The following is a 24521-nucleotide window of genomic DNA, read 5'->3' on the forward strand; positions in this document are numbered from 1 at the left end:
AATCAGAGAAGAGATTTTAATATACAGAGCACAGAAACATTAATGACGCAAAGCTGAGAAAAACTCAACAAATGCCCTTCATACAAGCTTTTACCTTTTATCTGCAAAAACATAAAATATTACTTATTTTACAGCATGAAGACATGTCAAATGTATCAAGACGCATCAGGAATACAAAATGAATGACATTTAAGCTGAACTTTGGTAGCCTAACTGTTTTTAAAGCATCTTGAAAGAGAAAGAAAAAAAAAAATCTAATAGCCTGCACTGTTTTGGTTAATGTCACAACATAACTATAATCAATTCATAGAGGCCAGCAAAGTATTGCTGCATCAAAAAACTGGAGTATAGAAAAGGCTCCCTTTATGATAAATATTCTTTGTTTTATGTATGATTTTCAGAAAAAAGCTAAATTCTGGCAAGAAAAAAAAACAGCGCAGAGAAAGAGCAGAAGAGAAAAAGTAAAAAGTTGATTTAAGATGTAAGTAAGTTAGAAAGCTAAAATGACTTTTCTGGAAGATCATTTGTTTTTCAGAGTGAGTTTAGACAGACCTCAAGCTATACACTACAAACATACAGCTGGGGTGACAACAGATTTCCTAGCTTAGAACACAAGTCTTTGACTGGGATGCACTTGCTGCTGGAAAAAGGAAGGAAGGAAGAAAAAAAAGAAAGACAGATGAGAAGTTACTTTCATGATTCCACCTCTGAAACAGTTTGCATCCTGAACTTTATCTTAAACATGCTACACCTGACTTTTTGGTCCCATTTGGGGTTCTCTCCTACCTTGCTTAGCTGCTGCAGCGCTCTGAGCTGCCTCCTCTTTGGCCTTCTTAGCTGCCTCGATGGCCGCCAGTTTGGCCTCGTGCTGCTCCTTGAGGGCGTTCCACTCCTTCCTGTTGTTCATGAGACGGTCCAGCATTGGCGTGATCTCCACGTGGAAACGGCTGAACTCCTGGGTAAGTTAGGAAGTGATCAAAAACACTCTGTGTAGTTGCCACATAAGGAACATCAAACTTAAAGGAATAACTTGTTTGAATTTCTAAGATATGATGTGTGACCTTGTATACAAATGCGCAAACAAAGTCAATGAAACCACACTGCAGCTTTGGAAGGTCATCCGCTTTGTTTCGGTCCATCATCGGCTGAAGGAGAGAAAGAAGGTAACACATCAATGAACCAAAGACTAAACTCTTGTCATTACTTTTACAGTGATGTTCAATAAATAAAGTAGAATCTTTTCATGCAGTTTCTGGCTTTAGTACATAATTATGAAATTATATATCTTATGTCTTTTTTATACATTACCACATCTGACTCTTATTTGGTTGTGAGATATATTTTATATAAATTACCAGAAAACCTTTCATCTTTTTAGTTTGCTGGATTTAAATGAGGCATGGTTTGAGAGTTATTTTGCGTTTAAAGATAAGCTTCAATAATCTATTTTGGGGTTTTTTCTACACAGTACTCATTTAGCTTTTTCTTAGTTTTGAAGCTGTAGCTCTTTTATCTGTAGCAGACAGAGGACGAGGGTCTTGCATTTTGAAAGGGCAAAACAGAAATTTTGTTACCAAGGTTAAAAGAGTTTCTAAATATTTCACTGGATAGACAATTTGTGCTTTAAAAGTTTGGAGGTTTATAAGGTTTATAACTGCAGGACTTTTACATTAAATGTCTGGATTTAATGTTGGGCATGGATGAATCATTTCATCCTTCAAACTTCAACCCATTCAAATGAAAGTTTATCTAAAACAGCCCGGTCAGAGTTACAGTGGGGAACGCATCTCCAGAGATCAACGGATGAGAAATGGTTTGCACCTTGGACTGATGTCAATTACATTAACTGCAACATTTGAAAGGTGATCCAGAAACTGCCTGTAACATCAACTTTTAATACCACCACTCACAACCAATTACTTCCTATTTGAAGATTCTTTTCACTGTCAATAACATATTATTTCTGTGTTTTGTTCTACAGAGTCAATGGCAACTCTCTTTAGAATGTAAACTGTTTAATAATATGCTTAAATGAAGCCGATAGAGGTCAACAGAAAAGCAGATGGGTTGGTAAATAAGCGGTGGTTCTAGTAGAACAAGAGGAATGGAGGTTCTGTGGATAGACTGTCTCTGCAGCCTATCCACTGTCCTTTCTGTAATTTTGTTAATCTGCAAGGATGGTTAAAATATATTGGTCCTTCACAGCTTAAACTTGTACCCAGATAGAAAGAAATAACTGAAAAATAAGCTATGTTTTATCATGTAGCCTTTTAGTACTTACAATGTTTATTCAAATGTAGATTTAGCAGACCACTTATCTTCCCTCAAATAAGAAAAAAAAACTTGTACTTGAGCAGCACATTCAACTTTGAACTTCTGTGACAAGCTCAACCTGAACACAATTGCAAGTAAAAGTTACCACCCACACATTTTTGGAAAAAAAAAAAAAAAAACAGCTTAAGTGCCCCAGCCTCTGCAAAGTCCCATCAGGCAGTGGTGAGTCACAGATTTCTCTCCTGGAAAAGTGCAAACTGTACCAAAATGAAAAGTTTTCCCTCCTGATAGATGCTATTAAATTTGGAGGTGAAAACGTGTAGGAAGGCGCTTCGAACGCTCGGAACGTCTCAAGGACATGAGGGAACAAAACTGAGGAAGCTGTGGAGAGCCAGGGAAGGTACGGTCGGCTGGGTCAAGGCCACGGTGACCGATCTTTCTAAATCAGTGCTTCACATAATGGCTTCTCTCTGCTCAACACTGCCACCATAGGGAATTTAATCTGTCTGTTCATTTGGTTTGTGTTTCTGTCGCTTACTCTCTGTACTCATCGTGTCCTTCTCTTTCTTTGGCTGGGGAGCTAAAAGAAGGCCTTATCCTGCTTTATACCCACAGGCCCTTCCAGTCATTTTTTCTCCTCTCATTAAAATGTATTAAAAAGAAGAAAAATAAGTCAGTTGGAAAAACTAATTAGAAAAAAAATAATTGAAATACTTCATAGTTTGAGATTTTTAGGTCTAAATACGAGAAAAAAATATTTTACTTAAGTACAAAGTCTCCTCACCGCCTTGTTTCTTAAATTTTGTTATTAAGTAGTCACATTGGATTAGATTTTTGTATGAAAATATTTTTTCAGTATTTTAAGGCTTTGAATACTTCTTTACCAGGAAGCTCAAAAATATGACTGGAATGTAAATGTGTGTCCATAGTTTATTGTTTTCCTTGTATGTGGTTTGTGACATGGAGTTCTAACTGTGGTGTTACAAGAATGACCTTTAAGCTTTGTATGAACTGTTTTTCTCAGCAGAAGAGAAAAACAGTCTTCACAGACTAAGAGTCTTGCACATAAATTATTTTAAAGGTCATGTATAACATGATTATTGATATATCCAACTAAAGTCACTGTTGCTTGGCTAAAAAAAACTTTGGTTGTAGTTTTGTGATAGCAGAAAAGCCATTAAGATTCAGGATCTTTAGCAGCATGAATTATCCTGACAGCAACAGGTCTAATATGTCAAAGTGCAAATGCTGAAGAAATTTCAGCAAATTTGACATAAAGGTAACAGATCAATCATCCCATATCACAGCATATGTGGAACTATTGTATTGTAAATCCAGCTTGGGGTATTTTTTGTTGAATTCTTACAATAGGTTGCTGTTCCAAGACTGTCCTCTCCAAATCTCCCTGCTCCCAGAACTCTGCAGCCACAGACAGCGCCACCTAGAGGAAGAGTTGAGATGTGTATTCAGTCATCTTGCAGATATTTTGGTCTCCAATGCATGCATAAAGGAAGCATATAATTTTTAAAGCACAAAGAATACTCTTGTTTGAGAAACTGGAGATTACCCATCTCAATTTCCTTTGATATATGTTTGAATTTTAGGGGCTCTTGTACTCAACAAAGATATAAAACTGTAAATGGACCAACATTTATACAATGCTGATATAATAGATCTTTCTCCTCCATGTTGTTCAAATCATTCTTTAAAGCTTTTACAATATTCACAATGAGAAGGGTATTTGCAGATCACGAGGCAGCTTTCTGGCTTTGTGTCTTTGATGAAATGAAAGCCCATATTATCTGCCCTCGCAAACCAAAAAACTCTGCAGAGCAAGATCTGTTGAATAATATGTAAATTCTGTATTCAGCACAGCACACCCATTTTGAAAGAGTTAGTCATCAAGCCGGTTCTGAAGGAACAATTGCTCCAAGGCTTGTACAGAGACACTGCAGTTTTTTATCCAGAACCGGATGAAAAGCACAAAATATCACCCAATACAACGGCAGCAGCAAAATTTCTTGCACAGCAGCTCAGGCTTTTGTCTCCAAGTAATGTTATGAACAAGACTGTCTACCATCTGAAAATCTTTTGAGATTTCCGTCCAGATATTTAACAGCTATTAAGATGTGGGGTTAGTTTTATATGTTTCTTTTTAAAGTCTGGATCATTATCCAGTCTCTGTTCAATAACAAAATTACAGAGGTTGTTATGCAGCAACTACAGTTTTTAAACATGATAATGAGAAAGCTCAGTTCCTATATTTTTTTGTTTGTTTTTGAGCAAGATTTGACAAAGACATACTGTAGTTATCCTAGTGTATGTAACCATCTGATTAGCAGCAGCAATTATAAGAGATCTCTGTCATTGTTGCAGCATTTATGAAATAGATACACTTTTGGAAATCCTAACTGAGTTAAAGTAGGACATGTTTAGTCTGATTCAATGTCAAACAGTGATGAAAAATATTACTTGTTATGCAGTGTATGTAAGCATCTATTTTTAACTGTAATTTTTCGATCTCTATGCTTTAAAAGACCACCTAATTTTCCTTTAGATTGACGCATTGACGCATTTGCCATAAAACTTCAGTCTGTGTTGACAATGAATAATAACGAAGCAGGTGTTACTGAAAATGAACACATTTTGTGAGGCTGTTACAGCCAAATAAAGGTAAAAAATGACCATCAAGCACTGCCTGTCGAGTGGCCAGATAGGCTTGCTGTTCATGTTGATATGCAATAGTTGCTGGCTTGAAGGCAATGTGCACATTACATATTTCACTAAAATAAGATGCTGAGACTGGCAGGCGGTGATGAGGAGAATGAAAAGCAGCAGGTTGCTTTTTGATGCATGAGGCCATCAGGAATCACCGCTGAACGCTGCTGAGAAAAATGGTAGCGCTGACAAAATACCATTCGCTCCCTACTCTATCTTAGGTTCTCGCAGAGTTTGTGCCTGAGTGTGTGTTTTATCACCATTAAGAGATAGTTGTGAGCTACACTGCAGAGCTACTTTATACCTACAATCCTAAAATTCCCTGTAAGAAGATCATCCATGGATCTACCTTGCTCTGGATTTCCCAAGGTTTGGCAATGGCAGAAAGATCACAGGCAGTCATCATCATGGCCCTGCAAACATGACACAGTACAGAGACCTAACTGTCTTTGTTTCCCTATGGAACATTTATTTTAGCACATTTCTGCTTACATGACAATCTCTTTGCGGGTGGTCTCAAGCATCATGTATTTGGTCCAATCGTTCCAGTTCTCGTAGGTTTTTGACTGGTCAACGATCTTCTGGAACATCGTTCTCTTTCTGCACAGGAGCACAACAACAAACAGATTTCATTTCTGACAGCTGAGATGAGAGAATACCTGGAAACTTCCTCAGAATAAAGAGTTCTCATTTAATTTATACACAAATTTGACATAGTTATTTTAAGGAAGATTTACTTAAATATTTAAAGAATTTTATAACAATGAGATGTGATTTTTTTTAAAAGTGATAATCAAAGACATGACTGAATATATTTTGAAATAAACACAGATATTGCCTGTTAAAATGAAGTTAAGGTGCTGCTTCTGATCTGGGAGCCAGGTCATGCTTCAACCATACATCAATCATTTGGCATTGATATTTATATCTGCCTTCTCCATTCACCACACTTTATCTAATCTTTATCTTTTATCATTTAGTTTCTATTTTTACTTAGAAATTAGGGAGTACTCACTACTTTCACAAATTTAGAACTTACTTCGAAAATACAGAGGATAATTATTTATACTTATCTAGCAACCCAAAACAGGGATTAGAACAAACTTAGAATCCAGAAAAACTACCTTGGAACTGGAGTATCTATTTTATATACTTTAGATCAACATTATTAGATTCTTTTTCTTCTTTTGCTCTTTCTTTTTGGCTTATTATATTGTTTTTGTATTTCATTTTAATTCATGTAAAGCACTTTGAATTGCCTTGTTGCTGAAAATGTGCTATATAAATAAAATTACATGACCTTACCTTACTTTCATCCCCCTCATCATCCTTATAACTTTTTAATGCACATTTTTCATACCATTTATCCTCCTAATTCATCTTTACAACCTCTTTCCAGCCCCCTCATCCAACTGATCCCTCTTCATGATACCTTTTTCAATATATTTATCTTTCTCAGCCCTGTTTATAACTCCCTCTCATCCTGTTGTCCTTCTAATCTATTTTAATGACCAGTTTTGAAACCATTTATTCTCACCAATGCTCTTCATATTTCCTTTTCACCTCGTTAATCCTCTTACACTGGTTACCCTTATCTGTTTATGCAAAGCCTTTTCATCCTGATCACCTCCCATTCATTTTTTGCTACCCCCTTCATCCCAATATTTTTTCCTAAACATCTTCATGACTTCTTCTGATGACAATCCCTACTTGTGTGGACATAAAAACTTTTTCACATGCATTCATCCAAGTTTGTTTAGTTTTTGTTTGCTTATACTACACTAATTCTCAACAAATATGCCCTAAAACCTAAACCTTAATTCAGTTTCACTTAGGTGATATTAAATTGTAATATTAGATTGATCCATTTCATTGCCCTCCCTTAATATTCTATCATTATCAATTTGATCAGTCAATTCCAATTAGCTTTTTCTAAGGTTTTATCAGAGGGTTCCAAGGGAGTCGTACTAGTTGCTGCAATACAAATATATTCCTACTCTAAAATCATGAGACTTTCCGGATGATGAAGCTCAAATGACTGATCCATGCATATGCCTAATCTCTCTACGTTAATTCCGATTACTGCAATTGACCCATATTGGGCTGTGGTCTTTTCCTTGTAAATGCAACTTAGAAATTATATTTTTGTACGAACTTGAAATAGAGAGCAAGGTCTGTGGCAATAATTGCGATGTCCATGAGGTGGATGACGATGTCATGCTGGCGGCGGTTCAGATTCTGATAAATGTTTAATGCCTGAAACACAAGAGAAAACGTCTCTTCAAATGATGGTACCAACATGTCACTCAGGCGAGGAGAAAGAGAATATGTTGAGTGGTTGGGGTATAAGAAGCCTGGTTGGGCATATTACGAGTTTATTTTTCAGGAACAAAATGAGAAGCCTTAAGTCAATCACCCCACAAAATAAAATTATTCATTTTTATTATGCATAATAAAAATCATGCATAATAATTGTTTGGGTTAAATTTCTTACTTTTACCTTCAAAACTGCATGTTTTACAGGTGACCTATCAGGTGTGCAAGATCACGGGCCAGCATACCTCGTCTCTCAACAAAGTCTTGCCAAACTCCAGATGGTGTCTCTCCAGGATGGAAGAGCCGTGAAGTTTGGCCAGAGGATTACCCGACCTGGAGACACACACACAAATAGCATGAAGGGAGGTTACACTGTGATAAATCATGCATGTTAAAGCTCAGGGAGGGCCTGGCCTGGTGTGTTCACAGCTAATGGCAATACTCATTAGCTCATCCATCAGCAGGTGGAGCGAAGCAGCTGGAGGTGTATCTAGTCAATAACAGATAACAAATGTCCTCTGTGTGTCATTACCTTTACCTAAAGAATCAAGATCAGGTCATCCTTATGAAGGACAGAAGGAGTGACAGGTGTATGTTGGACTCAATCAAACTGGCTCAGAGAAACTCAACAATCTGATAACAATAAAGTTTTATTGGATGTAGCTTCTGCTCATGAAAAATGTGGGTCATTAGAGCAACAACAAAAAATCTAAACTATTTATTATACTCCATACAATTTTTGACTTCAATTTATATCGCACAAGCCTGGATTGTGAGTTGAAAACACTCCTTTTACTTTTTCATTCAGTACTGGTTTCATTTGAACAATTTGTTTTTTGTCACATAATGACTGAACAGCATCCAACTCAATTAATGACAAAAAAAAAAAGGATTGGTTGCAAAGCTTTGAATTTATAATGGAGTTTCTCTCATTGTCACAAGGTGAAAATTATGTGCTCCAAGACATACAGTCATTTTCAATAACGCACAGTATGTGTAAATGTTCTGATGTCAGTCCTCTTTTAGCTTATGAAACTAGTTGCAGATTAATCCCATCATGCTTCTGTGCTGTTTCCCCCTCAGTCCTGCAGCTCTTACTTCATCTGGTACAAGTTGTTGGTTCCTCTGTGGTCGATATCATGACAGAATCCAGCAGTCACCATTGCCATGCACTCCAGGTCTGTGTAGTAACGCTTCAGATCACCTGTCTGAGAGCACAAACAACCAAACAGTCAGACAGAAATAGAAATGCGGGGTTAAAACGGGGCCAGCAATACAAAGAACTACACATGATTCAGTCTCACGAACAAATAAGAGTTTTCCTTACAGGTCCAGATTGTAGGAACAACAATGACAATAAATAATGCTCTGTTCAGACAAGACTTCTCATTTAAAGACATAGTCCATTACCTTTATCGTTTTCCCTTTTCTTAGTTTTCTAAATGCACATAAAAATGATCCCATTCACACTCTTTTTTACAAAACATTACAGGAAATCACAGAGGAGTAAGGACTGAGAAAGAGCAGGGAAGAGAAGAAATTATTATCTTTATCACCTTAAAGAGCCTTAAATCAGGGAAAAAATGAAGGGCAGGCTAAATGAAAGAGTGGGTGTAAAGCCTGAGAGGAGGAAGGGGAGCATGAGGTGAGGAACTGATGAGCACTTAAGGAACGAAGGAAATAGGAAGGAGGTGGAGGAATGAGTCAGACTAGCTGTGTGAGACCATCAGCAATGTGAACATGGTCTGTCCAACGTTGAATCCGTGTCTCCAGTTGTGATAGGTGATCTTCCTGTAGCCTTTACTGAGAGAGTACATAAATCTCACCAAAGCCTGTGCGATAAAAACAGATAAAATAAGGTAAAGCTCTTATTCTAATTGTATAACACTGATGTTTGATGCATAAAGCTAGCATTGTTGCTAGAATTACTTATGTATTATCATAGCTCTTATGAAGCCTGCACAGCTGGGAAAATATTTCTATTTTTTTTTAAATTCATTTTTTAATTCAGCACATTGATACTGATATTATCATAAAGTTTGTTTGGTAACTTCTTTGTATTTTCAAGTAATTCTTAAAAATAAATTTAAGATTTGCTTGCAACACACTTAGGAAAATACGGCTGCATGATCTCCATTCAGCCCTTCTGTAGAGAATCTAGTTTTGTCCCTGTGAGCCTTGGAATTATCCAGTTGGGTAAAATTAGCAAAAAATAGTGCTAGAACATGACTAGCTCTACAGCTGTAACTTTCAGAACACAGGCTGTTATTTTTAAAGAAAATTTAAGTCTGTTGCAGAGTCCTGTTGCCTTTCTGATGTTAAAAATTCTGTGCCAAGAAAGAATTTCCTCCATCTTAGCACTAAAAATAATTAAGACATGCAGCAGTACCAGTAAAGAAAGCACTGACCTCTCTGGGAATGTGAAACTTGTCCACCACTTTCAGCTCATAGTACATTTTAATGCCACATTTCACCAGATCCAACTCACTGTGATCAAAGTCACAGAAGTGAAACTCGAAGATCTCAGCTTTCTTGGAGTTTGGCAGAACTTCAGACTGTGGAATAAAACATAAATATGAACATTTTACGTCTGAAGATTTTTTAAATGTTTAATCTACAAACCTCTACATAATTTATTTTGATGTTATGTGACAGACTAGCACATATAACACATTTTTGAAGAGAAAGAATAAAAATTTGTGTTTTTCAATTTAAAAAAGAACTGAAAATGAGCTATAAGCATTTGTATTAAGTCTCTTCACTTTCCTTATCCAGGAGAGCATCAGGGGTACAGTAAACAGGTGCATGTTAACTCTAAAAGCTGCAGAAGTCCATTGACAGGACAGTTATTAGTGGTGCACTACATGAATCTGGCTTTTAGGAACTGAAAAGGAAAGTCACTGTTAAAAGAAAAAGCTGCAGTTTGCTAAAGCCATAGGGGACACAGGAAACATGAAGGAAGGCGATAAACACACAAATGCTACAGTGAAATATGTTGGTGGCAGCAAGATGTTGTAGGGAACGCTTTAATTCAAGATGGTCAGGGAATGGATCAGAAGATGGATGGTGCTAAATACAGGGCAGGCCTGAAAGAAAACTTAAATCTGGGGTGAAAATTCAGCAAAACCAGAGCAACAATGTAATCTTTTACCCTAAAGCATATTCATGTCTTAGAATGGGCAAGTCAAAATCAATACCTAAATTCAACTGAGAATCGTTAGCTCAATTGAGTTACAATTTAATGATTGCATATTCTTTTAATATAATCTGATTGAGCTTGAGCCATTTTGCAAGGAAAAATAGGAAAAAATGTAGCTGTAGTGTTTACCCAGAGGAGGATGAAGTAAAAAAACCTAAAATTTTCAGATTTTGTGTAGTAAAAACTTAAAATAATGTGTCATATTCCATCCATAATTATGTGCCATTTTGTGTTGGTCTGTCACAGTAAAACACAAATTAAAAGTATAAGCAACACACATTGAAATTTCTGGATGTAACACTAGAAAAGATGTAAAAGCCTTGTCACTCTACAACTGAAATTACAAGTTAGACAGGAAAGTATGAATCTTTGCTATATATTCATACTATATATTGCATGTTGTTGTTTTTTTTCCTTTAATGACATGCTCAGTGCTTACCAGAATCTCCTGTAGGTCCTCCTCCTCACACTCATCTGGTTCTTTCCCCCATCTTGCTCTGGTGTCCTGCAGAAACATACATCATAAACACTCACCTTGGATGAAACTGTACAGCATCAATCAGCTCACTCCTGATCTAAGGTCAAAATAGGTGATCTCCCTTAGCTTTTGTTCTCTTTCTACCCTCTGACAAATCACCTCATAGAAAATCTGACAGCTTATTTCATCTTATAGATGATGCTTGCCTCCATTTTATATCACCTACATCAAAAAGCTGCTTCCAAACTGACTTGGTCGACTCTGTTTCAGGGAAGCTTACAGCTTTTAAATTCTTAGTGTCACAACAGTCTTGTGAAACTGATTTTTTTATGATTTCATAGCATTGCCTTAATAAAATAATATAAATAATTGAAATCACAATAGTGGTATTTTTAAATGTAAAACTCATCGATCTACAAACACATTTATTTTGTGTTTAGCAAGAAATCATTCCACAAAATATCTGAACCTTTTATGTCATAAAACTAATTTCTTTATCACTCTTCAGTTTCATAGTTGTTACTCATATGGGACAAGAGGCATTGAAAACTGTTGAATTCTAGTAGAATTAAAACATTTTTAATAAAATGCTATATTTTAAATGTGCCCTCTGTTAATACCCTCCCAACCCCCTCTACTCAATTTGACAATGAACACCAGGTCTCTTTCCTTTAATTTATTTACTAACCAGTATGTTCTGGATTTCGTCCTTGCGACACTTGACATGATACAGCACCATGTCCTGGAAGATGTCCTTCCTGTTCTCCAGCTTGTTCATCTTGTCGTATGTGTCAGTGTTCAGCACAGACCAGCCCAGGAACTGGGTCAGAGACTGGACACAAGTGTAACAGAGAGGAAAAGCAAAGACTTCTCACTTTCTACACATGATAGAATTAATGTTCCAAATTTTGGGTGGAAAATTTTACATTTAGCAACATTTGTGCAAATAGAGAACACTGAAAGCCGCTGCTTAATATAAATTTTCATTTATTTGTCAGTTTGACTATTTTGTTGCTTATTGCTGTATTACTGGTTTCATAAACAGTCAAGTTAGAACTTGCCCATTAGAAATATTTTGGAAAGATATTCGAATTTTTGTTTTCTAAGTCTTGTGTACAGTAATAGAATTTGGAACAATTTAATGGCTGCGAGAACAAAACTGGGGAAGAAGAAGCAAATTTCTGTTGTTTCCAAAGAGGAGCACTTGCTTTGCGGTTTGTTGCTCTAATAATGATAACAATCACAGATTTTATTTGAGCATGTCTTTTTAAGATTCAAGGTTACCTTACAAAAATGAGTAAATAAATTATAAAATAATCAATAAGCCATTACTTAAAAATGGCTTATTGATTTGACAATGAGCTGTTGTCAGACAAGATTTGACAACAGTTCAATCTAGGTTTGAGAAGCCAGTTTGAATTGAATTAGATTATCTAAAATATTCAGAACAGAATGCAGCTTGATAAACTAAAATACCTAGCTGCAATGCTATACTATTTGCAAATCATCCAATCACCAAGGTGCCAAGAGGACCATTAATTTTCTTTGAGTTTTATTGGCTGTACCCTCAAGAGAGGAGATAAGGACAACTATAAATATTAGTGTCTGTGCAAGTGCCATAATCTTTTCCACTGTGCATATTCATCCATGCTAAGGTATATTTATTATTTGAACAATTGAAATAGGCATTTGCATGTGTTTTTAGAGGAGATCTTAAGTATTTGTGCACTTCAGCTATTCTTGGGTAGTTGTGGTCCATAACTTCCACAAATACTGGGGATTTACAGTATTGTTAAGTCAGCCATAAAATCATTTTTCTGTCTTCTGAAGCTTGTGCCCAAAATGGGTTATCAACATGACATTTACCCCAAACAGAACAGAAAATCTATAAGAAAATGGCTGAGAAAGCAAAGAATGAAGATATTCCAACGTCCTAGTCAAAGTGCAGGCCCTAACCTCATAGAGTAGAGATCACAATAAAACTATCCTCACACCTCAATAAAATTTAACTAATGTTATGGAGGAGTGGAGCATAATTTCCTGATGGAATATGCAGAAAGTCTCCTTTTCCCTGCAACTACAGCTTCAGGATCTTCAATAAAAATGGAAATAAAGAGTTTCTTAAATTTGACTTCACAAATAAAATGAAATGTTCTTAGTCAGACAATAAGTTAAAGATGACTTAAGAATTAAAAGCTTAATTTGATGAAAAAAGACTGCTGAAGATCAAACTGTCATGACTTAAGTTTGTGAGTTACACAGTAAAACGTCAGTGGAAAGCCCTCAGGCTCAGTGATAAATAATGCAGAGTGTCTGAATGGCCTGTAGTATATTTATAAACCAGTGACTCAGTGCAGCCACACACACAAGCAGAACCTTTACCTCCATCAGCGTTTCATCCATTTCATCAAAGGGTTTCCCATCTTTCCTGTTATAGAACGTGGCCACACCCACTATTTCTTCTTTCTTGTTGACAATTGGCATGGACAGGACGTTCTTAATGGTCCAGCCAGACTCGTCCAGCGGCTCTGTCTGCAGATAAAGATACAGCCACATGCACAAACACAGACACACAAAATAATGCATCAACACAGGCTACATCTGGATTCTTTCCTAAGAGGAAACATTATTGTTTAAAGGGAGGCTTTGAATTTTTAATATATGTAATATTATCACAGCCATATGAATCTTTGTTAAATAAAAAAATATGAACATACTGTACAGCTAAGACATTTTCACAATAATATGGAAATGACTTTAATGTTTGTTATGTACATTTTTCATTTACTTGCATATGTGTTGAAATTGTGAGCATATACAAGAAACTGACACAATGAATTAATATTAAAATATTAATTCTGATTAATCAAACAATATAAATCTCAAATACTTGAGAGACCTTCAGACATGAGAACACTGTACGGCTTCAACTCTATTTAAAATCTGTGGGTTATGCTTCAAAGACGGAACAGGAAACCGACCAGGCCTCTAACATTTCTGACAAGAAGAGTGATCAAAGATTTATCCAGAATTAAGGCAGACATTTCTGTACAAAAACATGTAGTTTCTCAACTTGATAACAGACATGTGTTAGTAGAGATATATGTATATATTTAACATTGTATGTATTATCTTGACAGTGTATATTTTACAAAATTCATAATAAATTTATATTAGTGCTCTAATTTTTTGTTTTTAAATTGCACTGATATTTTCTGGTGTACATTCAATGTACTCCATAAAAGAAGTATTCAAATAAGTCCTTAAAAGTTCAAACTTCACAGAATATTTGTGCGGATGACATGGCTACGTAAGCGTCTAAAGTCCACTGTAGATTATAATTGAACATTAAGTGATTCAAACCAAGACATCAGGAACAAACATTGAAAAATGTTTTCTTACCTGGAAATTAAAAAACTCATCCTCAGCAGCATTCATGATGTTGCAAATCTGGACAGAAGCAACAAAAAAGCAAGAGGAGAGGTTCAATGTAAGTTTAAGTCTACAATCTAAAACTAATATCTACTGTAACTGTGGCTGAAACAAAATAGACATATGGATTTGAAAAAAATAGGTTGCTACGCTAGAGAAGAGAAGACATCAGCATGTTCTCCCATGATAAATCCTCCAGATTCACCTTTTCAGACAGAAACACATGTTCATATATAATTTCTAGCAGCTGACAAAGTTTTATCGCTCCACTTCTAATTTATTCACATCCCAGTGTCAGAACAAAAACCATCAGTGTCACTTTGGCTTGTCGTTTTATCCCCAATTTATGAATATGAGGCTTTGTAGAGACGTAAAGTTTTCATCTTTCACATAATAGCAACAGGAATGATAGCAAAGAGGGAAGATGATGAAGACTTGAAAAATGAAAAGCACCAAAGAAAATGATAGGATGGAAGGAAGACAGATGGCGAGGGGAGAACAGACGAGTAAGTCAGGTTCAGCACTTTAGGAAAAGCTCTCTTTGATTAATTACAATAGCCACAGAAATTACAATTCTACATCAGAGTGGTACGACGCGTCACACTTTTCATTTCTACAGCAGTGTTTACACTGACAGCTGTGTAATAATGCCTAATGGTGTCCTGTTCATCAAACCTCCAGCAGCATCCACTGGAGCAGTTTCAGGTTTTCTTTAGACATCTTTTTAGAGGACAGAATTTAACAAGACTTCTGTTCAGCAGAAATAAAAGCTTAGTTAAATCAAATGAAAATGAGAAATGATTTGATCATTTGTAGCCAAACATTCTTTTGTAAGACAATTCTAATTTTTTTATGAGACACTTCTTTGACCAATTGTTTAGCTTTTGAAATTAATTCTAGTTTACTTTCTTGGCAGTAGACACAAATGTACTCTATTAGAGTAGAGTAAAGTGCCAGTAGGGACACTGGCAAATATCTCCCTTTGGACAGAAATTGGATCAAGACATGGACGTTTGTTAGTCAATAAAATATTAAAAAGAAATGTTTTATCATTAAAAACAAAATCAACAAAAAAATATGTTTTTCACTTTTTGAAATAGAGGTAAAGAGGGATGTGACTTTCTTATCAATATGTTTTATCATGTTTGAAATAAATCTCAAATTAACCTTAATTGAGACTTACAAGTCAAAGCCTTAATAAGAGTCTGAGTCACTCACCAGCCCAGTTTCTGCAACATAAGTAGGTAAACCACTGACAAGAGCCCAGTGATCATCTGGAGGATTCCTGGGGATGAAAAATATGAAAAATAAAAGATATTTAATAAAAATGTCGATATAGAGAAAAAAATAGTTTTAAACGTTATGGTTAGTTAGTCACAGTGGTCATTTTTTTATTGTAAGATCTGTAATATTGTCTGTTGTTTCCACACTTCTTCTCAGAAGCCTCAGAAACAATTGTGTCTACCCAGGCCTCATCCCTGAACAAACAACTTTCAGTATCTTGTTTTTGAAAAATTCAGGTCAGCAAGTGTCCTTAAGTGTCCTTATTTAATGTCTGTTAATTACACATTTCAAATCTAAATAGAAATTACCTTATTTTATTTCATTTTAGACCAGATGGGAATGCTGTCAGATAGGGTATTGGATCACAGCCCATATTGCATGTCTTTCATCTTTCCAAACTCTTCACTCTTTGCTCTTTGCTGACTATTTGCTGCATCTCAAACCTAAATCAGTGTCTTGACTTACGGAATGACTTTAATGTCTTCTTTCCCATGGAGGATATAGTCAATCACTTTGTAGAAGACAATTTCCTGAGGAAGAAACAAAGAATTTACCAAGACATTTTATTACATGTAGGTAGTGAGTGTGAACACATAGATCAAGCCATTCACCTACAAGAACTGCAAAGTTCTTTCAAAGTATCACAGATACAACAACCTACTATCTCCATCTTAAAATTTTAACATTTCTTAATGTGTTAAACCAGGGGTGTCAAACTCCAGTCCTCAAGGGCCGCAGTCCTGCAACTTTTAGATGTGCCTCTGCTGCACCACAGCTGAATAGAATAATTAGGTCATTAGCAAGGCTGGGAGAACTGAGCTACACAAGGAGGTATTTAAGCCATTTCATTCTAGTGTTTTGTACCTGTGGCACATCTAAAAACTGCAGGACACCGGCCCTTGAGGACTGGAGTTTGACACCTGTGTTAAACTCTCAAGCATTGTAAAATGTCCCAATCTGATTGGCTGATCAGTTTGTCATAATGACTCCTCCCAGAAACTACTGGCTCCAAAGGCAGCTATTTTGTGAGGTTTACACAGAGAGATACAGGACCAGGACATTGAATGGCTCCTTAGGCCTTTTTTAACTTGTTAGATTCAGTTAAGGTAAAAATTTTTTTTTTTACCCCTCCAGGGGGTCTTTTGTGGGCTCTAGCGTCCCTTATATTAAAGAAGGGTGACAGGAAAGGGGGAAGACATGCGGCAAATATCGTCAGGTCCGGGAGTCGAACCCACGTCAGCTGCGTCAAGGACTCAAGGCCTCCAAACGTGGGTCTCGCTATCCCCTACGCCACCACGGCATGCCCAAACATTTTCATTTTTATTGTCTCCCCATTTGGAATCCAAAGTGAGGGCCATCTGTACTTTATAAAAGCCAGAACCACAATTTCCTCTTTTTTCCCCTCAGCCAACAGAGCTGATGTTGTAGCTAAAATTGTAATCATTTCAGTGATGCTAAATTCATTTTAATCTGAAAAATATATTGAAATCAATGATGAAGTAGTGGTTTATTTAATGTAAATTAGTATAGTTTAAAATACATGATCAAATGTTACATACAGAACAAATTCAATATTTTCCAAATGTTCCTGGCAAAATAAACTTTTTTAGTGATGCTTAACAAAAAACAAACAAGAACAGCAAATATTCTATATATCACCCTTTAAGGTGTAGGATCTAGTCTGTTGTTGATATGTACAATAATAATTAAATGATTAAGCAACAGTGTAAAGGTGAGCTCTACCAAGATTGATGCTGTAGAGTTAAGAGACCATGGAGAGTTAGCAAAATCAAAATAGTTTCAAGGCCATGGATGCTTCACAAACCTGTAGAAAGTCTGTCACCTTTTTTATGAAACCTTAAAATGATAAAGATGCAAAATATGGAACTGGCTCTGTAGATGTTGAAAGGTTTTCTCAAGAGAAGGTGTGACATTCAGATTAAAAGGTAAAGGAAAAGTATTTGTAGTGGCTATCTTTCATACGTACCCTGCCATCAGGAGTTTTGGGTCCATCGTATGGTGGAACTTCTCCCATCAGTACTGGCCACAAGTCAAAGAACTCCTGCAGGCGGACACAAAGTGAAAAAAAGGGATTTAAACATGAGCAAAAACAGATGATACTGTGGGTTATTTCTTATTTTTTGGATGCATTTAAATCTTTGTGTACAAAAGACTGCTAAAAACTGCATTGCTTTACAAGGATGTAAAAAAATAATTCTGTGTTTAGAAAAGCACTTAAAGATGTTTCTGTTCTTGTTTATTCTGGTTCAATAATGATGTTCCAGCATTGCACCATCTGTGCAGTCAGATGTGTGTTTGTTCACATTAAGCAGGTGTTTGGAATAAAATGGCAGCAGCTTGTAATAAGTGAGAGGCAATGCAAACAAGTAACATAATGTGTTGGTTATCAGAAATACACAATGAAGTTCATTAAACGTTTAAGCAGATTTAGAGTTGTAGATTGGACAGGAAAAAATATCACCTCCCGAAAGTTAAAATAAATATAGGAATGGAACAGAAAGGATTAGTATTATATAAAAGCAACAACATGTTGGTATAACCCAGCAAATTAATCCAAAGATACTGTATATTGCTTCACATAGGTATGCTTTGATACATAAGTTCGAATGACTTGACTTCTTCATTCCTACTTTTATATAGTTAATGTACCTGTCTTTACAACTGGGGAAACTGAGAACTAACATTAAAAGGTTTCCCTGCTATATTAACGGAATTTAAACCTTCGCTCAAACTTTTTACAAACTGCTGTATTGAAAGCATTACATACTTATTGTGCTAAAAAAGTTCTGACTGGACCAGTTTGACATGCATGTGATGGGGAGGATTTCGCTTGGCCCATCTACTTTGCAAGTCTTAAATTTTGCATTTTTGGTTTAGTAATTCTAGAGGATTAGAGAAAGGATGAGAGAAAAAAAAGTTCATAAAATAGTTGATTGGAGATTTTTTGAAGATAAAAAGCTCGAATCTCCCTGAAAGTCCAATTTATCCAGGGGAACTTGTCTTTTACCTACCATTCCTGCCTAAATGAAGGCCCTTATTTTCTTGTTTTGAAGGTTTTAATTAAACAAAAACATATATATTTTTTATATCTGATCACAAAGAATTTATACTACTGTAATTGACACATATGACTTACAAACAACAGATTGGAATGTTTTGAGTTTGTATTAGTGAAAACCTACCTTAGTCTTAGTCATGTCCAGCAGACCAACAGAGTAGCGGTCACAGTTCAGGAAAGCTCTCACTGTGTACAAGGCCTTGTGGAACTGCCTCTCTATGTCTGTCAGCTCCTCAAATACCTTGCTGGCTGACCACAGCAGTACCTGAATAATGAAATAAAAGAGGAGATGGATTTTTACCAGCTCAGCTGCTGTTTTTTCCATATACTGACTAATAATAGTTTCTATATATGACAAAGGTTTATCTCTATATGTGTGTATATGTGAAAAGATGGCAACTAGACTTCCTTTAGTTTTGTAGTCAGATTATTTAGTCCATGATTTATGAATCTCAAATGCATCAAATTCTTCTTTATGAATCAGATTCTTACCTGACCCCTCCTCGTCTCGCAGTTGTGCAGGTAGCTCAGGTGGTAAACTCTCAGCACCAGGTTAGCAAAGTTAAGATATTTGTTTAGAGTCTGGAAGAAATAAGAACAGGTGGAGCAGATCATTTTATAGTTTTATTTTGCTTTCAATGTCTCCGGCTTCCAGTCAACCACTAATGCCTGCACTCTTAACATTTTAAAAATGAAGACGGGAGAACATGCTTTTGAAAAAAATCTAAGAAAACCTTGAAAAACACACATTTTCTTACTACATGACAGCGGTTCTACTTTTTGCTTCAGAACATTTATTTAACTATTTGTGCAAAGATTAAGACAGTTTACCTCCTCATCCTTGGCAGTGAAGCACGGTCCATCCAATTTATTGACCGCCATCAAGACCGCCACCATATCTTTACCATTCATAATGGGGATGGCGAGAATATTTTTGGTCTCATACTCAGTCAGTTCATCAACAAAATTACTGAAATGTGGACTCTATGAGCAGAAGCACACAAGAGATATCTTACTCCTTCAGTCTTAGGTCATTTAAGCTATAATGGTGAACAGCATTTATAGGTGGCAGCATAGTGTTGGTGAACACTGTGCTGCCACCTATAATTGCTACAAACTCAATTCACTCTGGAGGTTTTCCTCCTACTCTTCCTCCTCTCTAGATATGGTCATCAAATAGGATAATAACAAGGTTCTCTGTGCATTATCATCTATACAACTAAAGTATTAATTACAAATAGAGCCTTTTGGTCAATGTATAATGCTTTTTAAAAGCTGAATGAAATAGCCAAAACAATTAGTGTTATGAATAGCTCTTTATGGAAATATGTTTTGACAACTTAGTTACATTGAAAATCAATTTAAAACTTTATTTTCTGCTGTAGAGTAGGCAGAGCTGTGTAGTGGAAAGCAAAATGATAAGTCATTAGAAGGAAGTCTTGGATGATCTTGAATCAGCTTTGTAGAGGAAAGATTTTAACTTGTTCGAGTTTACCACAAAACACATTTCTGTCAGGCAGTTTTTTAGCTTTTCCCAGATGATTTACACTAAAACATTTTCTGAATTGAATTACATTTTGAGACTGTGTTGGTGGAAAATCAAAGATAGACAGAAGCTATGCAGCATCTTTTTAAATTTAAAGTCAAGAGTCGCATTTCTTCACTTAATCTTTACAAGTTAAGGTTTTTAAATTCTGTAAAAATGTCACAAATTCAAGTTATTTCCACAGCAAAAGACAATGACGAGAACAAGAGCAGAGCAGCCCAAAGGTGTTATTGTGCTGAGTCGGGGAAAGTGGCTCAGGACTTGTGTGACCTATGGGAATAATCTGGGATCGCTCTAATTCTGGACAGATTAACTTGCTCCATGTTCAGGTTCTCTGTCTTACTTCCTCAAAGGCATAAACACACAGACAGTTATTGAGTAACTACACCTTAAATTATGAATTAAATCCATCCTGTAAATGATAGGATTGTTAAATTCAGTTGTAAGAGGGAAAGACAAATGATGATGGGAAATTTAGGACAGCGCTTAGTCACTCACTGCATAATCCCCACCTACGATGCAGCACAGGCCTCTGCTAGATTGGATTGGGATGGAAATAGCATGCAGAGACAGTGACTTCCAGTCTGTTACTAAAAAGCCATCCTTCATGCATTAGCAACATAAAGTCAATCAATTAAATAGAAACATTAGCTGTTCTTTTGTTGCCACTGGGAAAATTGAGCCTTGGAGTCTTTGATCGTTACAGTTTTCTTTTATCTGCTCATGTGAGGCTGTGACTTCACAGTCTGAGGTTTCAACCAGAATGAGGTTTGTTCTGTTATGGCTCACAAGGAAAGGCACAACAGGCAGGCCTGACAGCATGAAGTGCCAGATGAAAAAAAAATCAAAAAGGCAACAATTATCCCTGGTCTGTTGTCTTCATACATCTGCAGCTGAGCTCTCTAATCTCACATGAAAGGACACGATACAGAGAAGTACTTGTAATGCATCAGTTAAGTTTTGTCTTTTGCTTCATTACCGTACTAGTAAATGTCACAATAACACTTTGGGCAGGTGTGGGCATAGTGGGTGGATGTATTGAGGATCTGTGGGAGCATGATGGGTATATACGAAAAAAAAAGCTTTGTGGCTATTTTAAATGTCAAAAGTATTCACTGTAATGAGATTGAGCTAGCTTTGGTTAAATGAAAGTTAAGTCGGCGGAACGGTGGGATCTTGGCGCCCTCTGGTGGTCAAACAGAAAGTAATATTCAACATGAACATTATAATTAAACTGTTTAATCAATCATACCAAAGATATTGAAGCATTATTAGCTGATTTCTTTTATCTTACTGTACCAGAGTTGTATAGTTTATCTTAGACAAAGTATGGATTTGAAAGTGACAATCAGAAAACCAATGAACCAAAGTCAAATTGGCCTACCTGTGTCACGTCTGGAATGTTGACCATCTTCTTGCTCGTGGCCACATGACCCACTATGCCCATATCTAGTGGGTATACAATTTCACTTTCAGGTTGCACCAGGCATTCATCATATATTGCATCTTTATGGACGTTGAATAATCTAAAAGCCACAGAGAAAACATTAGGAAATATGTAATAAATGATGCAGTTGAGGGATGATTCTCTATGCCTTTTGTTGCATTTAATTTCCTAATGTATTTTTTGCTTGCTTACATTTCTGTAAAGAAATATTACCTTGTTTATGAATGATGATGTACAAATTAACTTGTCTTGCCTTCATAAAAAGCAAAGGGAAACTTAAAGTGTCAGAAATTGATGAAACTCACTAAATTAAGGACAAGCAATTAAGGCCTTGCTTTAAATGTGGGCCCTGAAGCACTGCAATTGATTAAACGCTCCACATTAGCACTAGCATAAGTGTGTTGCTGTGCTGAATTCTAGAGGAATGTGAAATGTAGGAGTGGATCTACATAAAGCCTGTAAGTAAAAAAACTGAATATATCTGGACATATAATAATCTACAACCTTAAACTTTGGTGTGGAAAACTTAAAATAAAACTGATCAGGAAATGAAACTTTAGCAACCTTTTTAATTGAGTTTTATCCTTTTGCTAAATATGGTTTTCAGGTTCTCAAGTTTCACAGATCCAGCTAGCATCTACATAGCTGCTAGGAAATGGAGTAGAGTATACATACTAAAAAAGTGTTGTTCAAAAAGAAACATTAATAATTAATAAAAGCTTCAGTGACCTTGTGGCAAGCTCAGCCACGCCATTCCTCTGCCGGTACATGAAGAGGCTCATCCGGTCAGCCCTCATCATGAAGCTGAGGTGCTTCATGAGCTTGAAGATCGAATGCTCAGTCTGCAAGTTGTCCTGTATGTCCCGTACCAGGTCAAAAAGAATCTCACTCTCATCCACCATGGTCAGATCATGGTAGGTTTTGATGTCCAACACAGGCTGCCGGTTGCTGTTCAGCAGGTCTGAGATTATTTGGGGCTTCAGATTCATGTCATAGTACTGCTTTGCGAATGCTGGGTTGGCATCCAGGAACTGCTCTGCTGCAGCTGCATCCACCATGGCTGCTGCTGTCAAATACAGCAACAAAAAAACATTGTTTCAACACATGTATTAATGACTACATAGGTGCCTGCATATATTGGCACCCCTGGTTAAGATGCAATAGAAGCTAAAAAATTACATAATTTTTATTGCAATAGCATAATCCCAAATTAAATTGTTTTGAAAAAGTCAGACCTTGAGATTAGCAGTTCATGAATTCCTGGGTTATAAAAGGAGAAGAGAAGTTGATTTCTCTTAATCATGCTTCAAAATAGGAAATACGAGAGACATGGTATTGATGTAGAGTAGAGAAATGTGTTGATCTTCATAAACCAGTCAATATACACTAGACAATTTATTTAGCCCATGTCTGCAGTCAGACCGTTAACTAGTTTATCTTCCCACCACACATGAAGAATGGCAATGGAAGTAAAACACTCTCCAAAGCTCACTGTGGCCAAGCAGCCATGACAGCCATTGAAGATAATCTTACTATCAACTGGCTGAGAAAGCATGGCAACAAAAAAAGTCTTGTCTATACCACCAAAACACATAAACAAATGTAATCTGCCAAATACAAAGAACTTTAACTGGAATAGTGTTTTTGGGTGGAATGCCATTAAGATGGAGCTTTTTGGTGACAAACACTCCAGGTGGGTTTGACATACAACAAAGGATAAACATGTTAAAGAAGAAACACAATAAACATTATAAATATGAAAAATAAGAAAGATTGCTCATAGTAGAACGGTCCTCCATTCCCTCTATATGCTTTGACCTTGTAAAATATTACAGGAGGAGATTAAATACTGTTGGCAAAAAAGGGTTGTTCAAATTAACATATTAACAGCAGAAGTCCTAGTAAGAGTAGCATGTACATATTTACAAAAAGAAGAATGATCAGAAAAATGTTAGTTTTGCATGTCAGTTGTCTTTGATTCAGCTATTTTCTATTTTAAGGTTTTTGTTCTTTATAAAATATGTAATTTTCTTTACTGGGTAATTTGTTGTTAAGGTTGGACAATATTACCTGAAAATACAAAAAATAGACAAGTTGGAAATAACCATCTAATTTTAGAGGGGTTTTTTTTTTGGACCATTCAGAGTCAGCGTTGTAATGTAGCATGCAGTAAATACAATAAAAGTAGCCTTTTTAATATCTCTACTGGAGTAAATGGATAAATCTCACTAATTTAAAAGAAAGCAATTAATTAGCTTTGTACCAGCATCTACTCACTTTGGTGCTGTTATATCTTACTATTAATGTTACTTAAAATTAAAAATTAAAGTTATGATCTCAATAACAGCATTGTTAATCACAAGTACACCTCATGAGTGTAATGACAATACCAAATTAAAGGAAACATTTGTACCTGTTAAGTCCTTGTATTGTCCCCCAGCAAAGTGTTTAATCCCTCTGTACTCCTTACCAACACAGGTGTCTGAGAAGAGAAAAGGGATTACAAGGATGGCTTTAAATGGTCATGTGTGGACATAATCCTGCATCCAATTATAAATATGCGGATTACAAAACCGACCAAAGTTTAATAACAATATAGGGGATTCGGCTGTCTTTCTCCAAACAGATATGGGTATTGGACCTTATTAAAGAGACTTGAATTTGATAAATACTGTAAAGTGTCTTGTTTAAATACGGAAAAATTACAAATTAATTTTTTTTTTGAAATATAGAACAAGTTACTATGTT

The 24521-nt window shown here is 36.0% G+C and overlaps 1 protein-coding gene across 2 annotated transcripts; it reads right to left on the reverse strand.

Annotated features, from left to right (window-relative positions):
- Nucleotides 1-24450, reverse strand: pde6a (phosphodiesterase 6A, cGMP-specific, rod, alpha). Of its 2 annotated transcripts, none has more exons than XM_028009407.1 (24): nt 24187-24450; nt 22503-22839; nt 21711-21852; nt 19612-19764; nt 19273-19362; nt 18905-19045; nt 17689-17763; nt 16167-16231; nt 15636-15702; nt 14388-14435; nt 13368-13517; nt 11674-11817; nt 10947-11012; nt 9717-9863; nt 9033-9140; nt 8407-8516; nt 7554-7641; nt 7148-7248; nt 5485-5592; nt 5342-5405; nt 3641-3715; nt 1062-1145; nt 787-955; nt 1-637 (listed from the first exon to the last, which is right to left on the reverse strand). In XM_028009407.1, the coding sequence occupies exons 2-24, from the start codon at nt 22829-22831 to the stop codon at nt 600-602; spliced, it is 2562 nt and encodes an 853-aa protein (XP_027865208.1). In that variant the 5' UTR covers nt 22832-22839; nt 24187-24450; the 3' UTR covers nt 1-599. The 2 variants fall into 2 exon arrangements, with proteins under 2 accessions (XP_027865208.1, XP_027865207.1); XM_028009406.1 differs by having other exon boundaries at nt 1-640.
- Nucleotides 24451-24521: the final 71 nt, after the last annotated feature.

Source organism: Xiphophorus couchianus, chromosome 23, assembly GCF_001444195.1.
Source record: "Xiphophorus couchianus chromosome 23, X_couchianus-1.0, whole genome shotgun sequence".
NCBI lineage: Eukaryota > Metazoa > Chordata > Actinopteri > Cyprinodontiformes > Poeciliidae > Xiphophorus > Xiphophorus couchianus.